The 8811-nt window shown below is 44.4% G+C and overlaps 1 protein-coding gene across 1 annotated transcript in view; it reads right to left on the bottom strand.

Annotated features, from left to right (window-relative positions):
- Positions 1-4276, bottom strand: part of SAMHD1 (SAM domain and HD domain 1) — a 90770-nt gene extending 86494 nt beyond the window's left edge. The window contains exon 1 of the mRNA XM_012658941.1: positions 3910-4276. Coding sequence (XP_012514395.1) covers positions 3910-4219 — 310 coding nt within the window. The 5' untranslated portion in view covers positions 4220-4276. The remainder of the gene's footprint in view (positions 1-3909) is intronic.
- Between the last annotated feature and the right edge of the window lie 4535 nt (positions 4277-8811).

Below are 8811 nucleotides of genomic sequence, written 5' to 3'. Positions count from 1 at the left end.
GTTCTCTTTCTTTGGGATGCCATACCTCTCCCTGTTCTCCCTCTCTTTCCCCTCTCTCTCTCTGTCTCTCACTCTCTCCTTCCAAAAGGATAAAACAAACATTTTTACTTTTATATATCCTAATCTCTGCATCTCCACCCTCGAGGTGAGCACTACTAGGCTTTCTACCCTAACAGGACTACAGGCTCGGGCCACCACGCCTGGCTAATTTTTCTACTTTTACTAGAGATGGGGTCTTGCTCTTGCTCCTGATCTCAAGCAGTCCTCCCACCTCAGCCTCCCAGAGTGTTAGGATTACAGGCGTGAGCCACTGAGCCCGGCCCTTTTGTATTTTTCTATTACAAAAAAGTTATTCAATGTAAAAAATCCATACAATGTAAAAAAAAAAAAAAAAAAAAAAGCATAAAATATCAACTTACTTAAGTTCTCTTAGTAGATAACCACTGTTAACATTTTGGATAGCATTATGCAAAACATATTTATGCAATTACATAATTTTACATAAAAATGAGATTATGTCGTTTTACAACCTATTTTTTCCTGCCCAATGTCATAAAAATCTTTTTTGTCAATTATTAAATTATACATCACTTTTAATGGCTGTCTTGTATTCCACAGTATAGATATATCATAATATAGCTAAACAATTTTTCTGGATCTTACTCTCCTCACTTCTAAAATAGATATATAATTGAACCTATGTCATAAGAGTTTTAAAGATTTTACAAGATAAGACATGTAAAGAGCATTGGACGGTATTTCACACAAACTAAATACTCAAATGTTAGCCATTGCTATTATTTATTACTACTATTGATAGACATTTAAGTTATTTCTACTTCTTTGCTATTTATAACCAATGGTTAGAAGAATCGTTTTAAATATATTTTTTGGACACTGGTCCAATTATATCTGCAAATTCTTGTACATGAAATTCCTATTAGTCAAAAGGTATTGCAAAACTGTGCATGATTGAGTCAACTGATGCTTTCATCAACTTTCTTGGATTACCCACTTCCCCTGTTATCAAGCTTTTAAATCTTTTCACTATAAATCAAAAATTGGTATTTTTATAATTACTGTTGACACTGAACATCTTTTTCTGTGTTTACTAGCTAGTTGTCAATGGTCTGTTCCTGTGTTTTACTCATTTTTCTATTGAAGTGTTTTTCCCCCTTGCTTTTAGTTGATTATCTAATATTGTCTATATTCTCCAATGTGTTTTTTTTATTTTTATTTTTTTGAGACAGTCTCACTCTGTCACCCTGGGTAGAGTGCCGTGGCATCAGCCTAGCTCACAGCAACCTCAAACTCCTGGGCTCAAGCCATCTTCCTGCCTCAGCCTCCCGAGTAGCTGGGACTACAGGCATGGACCACCACACCCGGCTAATTTTTTCTATTTTTAGTTGTCTGGCTAATTTCTTTTTATTTTTAGTAGAGACAGGGTCTCACTGTAGCTCAGGCTGGTCTCAAGCTCCTGGGCTCAAGCGATCCTCCCGCCTCAGCCTCCCGGAGTGTTAGGATTATATGTGTGAGCCACCACATCCAGCCTCCAATGGTTTTTAATGAGAGCAGTTGTTAAGGTATAGCTGGCATGAGTTCTGGTGTGGGTCCAAAGAACTATAACCTTAAAAAATCCAGCTCTGCTTTTTTCTATCAGTGTGACTTTTGGTAAGTTACTTAACACCTTTGCACCTCATAGATATCATCTGTAAAAAGTGTGGAGTATAACAACTAATTTCAGGGTTCTTGTGAAGCTGTATTCCACACGAGGAAAGGGACCCTGTACCATATGTTTGGTTTTGTCAAATAAAACCAAATCTGGACCGAGAGAGAGAGAGAGACTTTAATTAGAAAAAAGGACTATTGCAATAGAGAGAAAGCTCCAACCTCAGATATCTGCAAGCAGCTCAAAATCAAACAGAACAAAAGTTCTTTTATAAGGTAAAGGGATGTCTCTACAAAAAATTTAAAAATCAGCCAAGTGTGGTGGTGCACACCTTTAGTCCCAGCTACTTAGGAGGCTGAGGCAGGAGGATTGCTTGAGCCCAGGAGTTTGAGGTTGCAGCGAGCTATGGGTGACAGAGGGAGACCCTATCTCAAAAAAAACCACAAAAAACAAAAAGAAAACAAAAAGTAAAAGGTAAGGAAGGGGCAAGCAGAAATAAGTAGAATTTTGAGGAGGGAACCTGGACAAGCAAGGGAAAATGATCAGTGGAGTCCAACAGGACAGTGTCCCTCTGCGGTCCCCAGGAGAAGCTGATCAGGGGTGGGGGTGGGAGCATAGTCCACTTTTTTAGAGCAAGCAAGAACTCAGGGGTCTGTAAGAAAAAGAGAGTGGGGGGGGAGGAACCTGCAGCCTTGAGGCTGCATGTGACCTTCTGGTTACTTGAGTGAAGTCTTTTGACTGAAGCCAAATTTTACAAAACAAATCCTTTTATTAAAAGGGGTGCATCAGAGGAAAATGAAGCTTTTCTTGCCTCCTTTGGTGTTTAATAAAGAACAGTCTTGACACCAGAAGGCTGCAGGTTCCCCACCCCAAAGACATGAGCAATTGGGAACACTTGGTCAGTTTTTACCAATTGAAGGCACATAGGGTTCAAGAGAACACAGATCATTATGGATGAGTTAATGATGAGTTAATCTACAGAATACCACTGAAATAGAAAGCCAACAACATAGCCAATCACATTTGGAGACAAAATGTAAAACTACTTCACCCCACCAGTTGTTAGTCAAAGAAAAAAATCCATCCCTGCAGTGGAGGAGAACAAAAGGTGGAAAGGGAAAAAGTACTATTTCCCATACCCATTCAAGCTATCTTTAGATCCTGAACCACTAAAGTTCCTCCTACCCAGGCTCCAACCTAGGCAAACAGGGCTCCACCCTAGAAATGCAAAAGTTTACTGAATTTGCAAGTCGCGACCACCAAATAACCACCTTCCTATTAAACATCTCCGACGACGTGAGGCAAGGCTTAAGTCTCATGCCCAATACAAAAAAACTGAGTAGACTTGAAGTGGACAGATGCTCGAACATGAACCAGTAAAGTCGCTTAAAACTCAACCTACACCTTTCCCCTTGACATGTGGCCAAACTAGGGAAAGCTGGGGATTCAGTGGTCAAGCGAACAGCCCCAGCGTTCAGATTTAGGAGGGGCAACTACTTTTAAAGAGCAAGACATGACCATCAGTGAGCTTTGCAAGTACTGTCAACACACACTTATTAAGCGCTACTGAGATGCTAAGGGACGCAGTGGGACTTCAGAGATTAAGCAAGTTTCTTCCACCTTAGGAAAACCCCAAGTGCAGGGAGGAAACCGAAACTTAAAAGCTCCAGAACATCCTTTCATGTGGCAAGTGTTCAAGGAGCTGCGGTTAGCAGACAGGGGTCTCCCGAGGCTGGTGAGCCTGAATGACAGACAGCGTGCCTCTGACCAAGGTCTGGGAAAAACCTTCTAACTAAAAAAAAAAAAAAGGGCCGGGGTGGGGGGGACCTGAGTCTCGCCTGTCCGGCGCTGCGGCGACAAATTCCTGAAGAAACCCTCCAGAGTAAGATCCAAACCTACACCTGTCCCTCCCAGGTTCCCAGAACCTGCTCCCTTCCCACGGATCCCCAAACCCAGGCGCCCCCATTTCTCCTTCCTCCTCCCCACGGGATACCCTTCTGGGTGCCTCCCGCGTCAGGTCTCCCTTCCCCGCCGCGGGCCCCTCCTCAGGAGGGCTCGCCGCCTCAGGTCTTTCCTCCCGCGGCGCCCCCGCCGCAGGTCCGCCCTACTGGGTGCTTCCGCGTCAGGTCTGCCTTTTCGGCTTTAGGTCCCGTGGCGAGGCCCCCTCCCCCAGGGCGCCTCTTCTCAGGTCCGGCTGGCCCCGCCGCCGGTCGCCGTCCCGCGCCCCTCAGCCCCTCTACCTCGGAAGTTCTTCAGCAGCCCGGGCTCTTTGAAGCCACTGCGCTGTAGAAAGGAGCACACCTGCTCCGGGCCCCACGTCTTGTGGTCGGGGTGGAGTTCCAGGCCCGGGGACCTGCCTGCCGCTGCGGAAGGAGTGCTCGGTGGGGTTCTTGTGCTGCCATCGCGTCGGGGCCGCTTAGAAGGCTGCTCTGACTCGGCTCCCTGCATGACTGCGCCGGGCCGCCGGCACAGCACAGACAAGAACCGCGGCGCCCAGCCCGCGCGCAGGCGCCCTGACAGCCTGGCGCGGGCAGCGAGTCCGCTCAGCATGCCGACCCACTGTCCTCCTGCGCAGGCGCACTAACAGCTCAGCCCTTGGGGCCAGGCAGCCTGGGGGCATCTAGCCCCCAGGCCCCCTGCGCAGGCGCAATAGCAGTCCAGTCGTCCTCATCGCCCTCCGGACCGAACGTGGAGGGCGTGGCTAGAAGCTGCGCAAAAAAGGGCAGGGGCGGGGGAAGAGGGCGCTCTGGACCACACTAGCGAATGGGGCACCTCTGGTTAATTGAGGGTATACAACTCCAAATGAGTACGTCAGGCCTTCTCTTGGCCAGTTTTCAGATGCGCCAAACTTAAAGGAATCGTAAAAGGCCATCAGGCTGCCGGCACCTTCCAATAAAGAGAAAAATGGGCAAGAGGCTGAACTAGAAAGACCCTGGAATGATTGAGGGTGTCTTTTTGAGTTTCACAAGTTCCACTGTATTGCTGGCCAACTAAGGGCCCTGGGGATACTTGTCTTCAGGTTTCCGCACACAGGAGCAGATTTCAGACTCCCTTCCAACTGGAGACAGATTCCTGGAAAGAAGAATCCTCCACTCCTCTTTCCATCCCACCTCCCTTTATACTGGCCCAGAGGAAGGGAGGTGGCCAGTATGATTACTTAAAATGTATTTTCAAGTATTTTTACTAACTGGTGGTAACAACAGTGAAAATGGTGGGCATTTTCCTCTCACTTAGCCACTCTGGGACAGGGCCCAAACTTCCCTATAAATACTGGTCCATGAAATTGGCTGGTAAAAGGACAACCACTACTACTAATAAAGCCAATACAGCTTCCCAGCAACCAACCCATAGACCTATCTAGGGGATAAAGGATAAATGAGGCAGATTAGCTTATCATCAAGCAGCATGATGTAGTGGTCTAATGGTGAGGTAAACTATTCCTAGCAAACAGAGCTTTACAGTGTGCCAGGCTCTGTTCTAAGGGTTTTACAAATATTAATTTATTTAATTATCACAATAACCTTAGGATGTAGGAAACAGGCACAAAGAGAAAAGTAATTTGCCCAAGGTCCCACAGCTAGGAAATAAAGAAGCCTAGATTCAAACCCAGGAAACATAGCCTGGCTTCAAAGTCCATGCTCTTAATAACTTGCCAATCATTCCTTGTTAAAGGGGGTTTTGATAGAAAATTATTTTCTATTAATTAACTCAAAATTTTCAATTGCTCCCTCGTTTCGGAGACCTGTGAGGGAAAGTATTAAAGAGGTGTTCCATCTGCACAGAAGGCCAGGCTCAGAAAAACATACCCTTAAGCATGAGAATACTTTCTGAAAAGAACTGACGGTTGCCAAGACTTGTGAAACCGAAACAAGGGAGTAAAAATGACAACAAATAGCATATGATGAAAGACTTATATCTCAAGACCGAAATGTCTGATTTGAAAACTTGTGTTTATAAGACTTGTGAGAAAACCTGCCCCAATAGCATGGTTTCCTATGGTGATATAAGCAGGGTTTTTAGTTTAATCAACTGAGTTGTTCAAAGCAGTTGCTTTTGAAAACTCTCATTTTCTATGTTTTGTTTGTTAAAGAGTGTAATTTAATGCCATATTTATTATTTCCTCCCCTAACCCCGTACTTTCTAGGGGCCTTTGATCTTGTCCTAGGTGGTTAGTTACTTGCTCAAGGTCTTATGGCTGGTCAGTGACAGAGTCAGGATTCAAAGGCAGTCTGCCTGAGTCCAAAATATAGGCTCTCTCCAATTTGCCGCTTCACTTACTCGACTTGACAGTCCTGCTGGTCCTTTTTTTTCTATTGTCATTCCACAGCGTGGGAAGTAACATCCGTCAGACACAGGCCCTGGGCTCTGGCCATAGTGAAAGAAACGACTGCTCAAGCTCTCTTCTTCTAAAGTCAGTCTCATGTGGTTAGAATTAGAAAAAACCATGAGATCAACTAATTTTAGGCCTACTGCCTGATGATCTTGAATACTCCCACCAATTCTTCCCTGACCTTCTCCATCTGCTTTCCACCTAGCCAGCCAAGTTGGGCAATTTCTTTCTGGCCTTGTGATTTTTACGTCTGTTCACAGCTTCCCCTTCAACCAGGGTTGTTGGTTCTCAATGCCAGCTACCACCACTCTCTGGTTCTTTGTTTTACTTCCTCTTCATCCTTTACTGAACTTAGACATTCTTTTTTTCATCTGCCCAAATCCCAAAGTGAAGCCAAAATTCTAAAAAAAAAAAAAATTATTTTCCTTGTCTGTTAAAAATAATGCTCAAGAAAGAAAACTTGGAAAACAAATACACAAAATATATACACACATACAAAGCCAAAGATCACCTTCTGGTGTGTTCTCTATCAGTCTTTTTCTGTTCATAGATGCAGAAACTTATCTCCAGGTCTGAAAATTCTTTAAAAAAAAGAAATCCTGAATTATAATGGTTACCTAATATGAGCCAGACATTCTACTTGTGATCTACTTTAGATCTACTTTAGATCCATAATTTCTAATCTGCGTAACAACCTCATTAAATAGGTGTTATACTAGTTAAGCTTATTTGTTTCTAAATACATTCATTCATTCATTAAATATTAACATTTACTGGGTACTTACTATTTGCCTGGCACTGCTCTAGGCACCTCAAGGCATTGATTCTAGGCATCAATGAATAAAATGAGACAAAAATCCCTGTCCTAGTGAAATTTATATTCTAGCAGAGGGGAGCCTGTCAATGAGCAGTAATGTAAATAACAATAATAAACTTACATTATATGTTAGAAGTTGTTGCTATGGAAAAAAATAGAGCAGGGTAAGAGATTAGGAGTAGAAGAAGATAGGGTCACCATTTTGGATAGGGTGGCCAGGATAGACCTTTGTAGAAGGTGACATTTGAGCAGAGGCTTGAAGGAGATTGAAGGAATCAGCTAGGCAGGGTCTACAGGAAAAGCATTCCGGATACAGGAAACAGCGAGTGCAAAGGCCCTGAAGCAGAAGCATGCCTGGAGTTGAGAAACAGCAAGGAGGCCATGTGGATGAGGCAGAGTGAGTAAAAAAAGGAAGCAGCGAGAGACGAGGTCAAAGAAGGTACAAACTTTGGGGGCTATAGGCTGCAAGCAACTCTTAGGTCCCATCCTTACAGCTCCACGGGTAGAAGTGAGAGCCTCTGCTCCTCCAGTTCCAACAGAAAATTGTAAGGGAATTGTAACAAGTCCAGACTACGTCCATTCCTGAATCAGCAGCTTGTGGACAAGGTTATAAAACGATTGACCCAATCAGGTCACATGTTTACCCGTTGGGTCAGAGGGCAAGGTGTAGTCCCAGGAGGAAGAGAATCAGTTTTGAACTGAAGGAGCTTAGGAAATTTCACCCCAAAATATGACTACTTGCTATAAAGAGTATTTTGAATTAAAGGCGCTCAGAGATGAACACGCCTTGGAAGGGGTTTTCCCATCTATCTGCATAAACCAGATTGACCCATCAAAAAGAAAAATTGGCTTCTTTTCCCTCCTTGTTATCTCAATATATTGCAGGAAAGAAGATCAAGAATGCAACCAGACCTGGACCAAATATATATTTTTTTTAGATAGGGTCTCACTCTGTCTCGGAGGTAGAGTGTGGTGGCGTCATCATAGCTCACTGCAACCTCAAACTCTTGGGCTTAAGTGATCCTCCTGCCTCAGCCTCCTGAGTAGCTGGAACTACAGGCTAATTTTTTTTATTTTTAGTAGAAACACTGTCTCACTCTTGCTCAGGCTGGTCTTGAACTCCTGAGCTCAAGTGATCCTCCTGCCTTGGCCTCCTAGAGCCACCCAGCCGAGCCCCAAATAATTTTAAACATAATACCTGACACTTGGGTTAATTTACAAATCAATCTGTTTGCCCCCACCCATTCATTCTCCCAAGTATCTATTCATCCTCCCTAGCAACCATTTATTGCCCCTAAACAGAATTACCTAGATTCCTCATCTCCCCATCCCCTCTAAAAAGGAGGGTATTAAAATTTCTGGACCTCACTGGGTGATCACTCTGTGATTCTCCCCATGCACATGGTAAATAAACCTCTTTCTCTTATTAGTGTGCCTTAATTGTAAGTCAATCTTTCAGTGAACTTTTGGGGGAAAGGGAAAGTTCCCTCTCACCCCTGTAGGACAAAGACCCCACGTATTATTATACCCATGTAACAGATAAGGAAATGAAACTTAGAGAGGTAAAAAGTCAGGGTTATACACATGTTTTAAGTGCCCTGGGTTGCACCTAGATCTGCCTTGAAAACCATTTTTCTATTCTGCATCTTAATCCGAATGCGAGGTCTATTGCTTATAAGCTGTTGCTGGGAAAGAGGCCATCTCATCCTATAGAGTGTAGTGTGACTCCTCGTGAGTGGCTTAATGTTTGGGGTGGGAGTGACCATGTATTTGGGGTTCCGGATGCTCAAACATGTAAAAGAGTGGCCAGACTTCCCTTAGGGGACTGGGGTTGTTAGATCTGGTTCCCCTCGGCCCCAGGAACAGAGAGGCAGAGTCACTGAGGCTGAAAATGGCAAAGGAGTTTATCGGCTAGCTCGAGCTAGGGTCCAAGTCCCAGAGCACCAACGCAGTGACCTCTTCTAAGGGCTAGGACCCCGCCCTGGGGTAAAAGTG

This window comes from Propithecus coquereli, unplaced genomic scaffold (assembly GCF_000956105.1).
Source record: "Propithecus coquereli isolate 6110/MARCELLA unplaced genomic scaffold, Pcoq_1.0 Scaffold590, whole genome shotgun sequence".
Classification (NCBI taxonomy): domain Eukaryota; kingdom Metazoa; phylum Chordata; class Mammalia; order Primates; family Indriidae; genus Propithecus; species Propithecus coquereli.
This window is presented reverse-complemented; position numbering and strand designations above follow the sequence as displayed.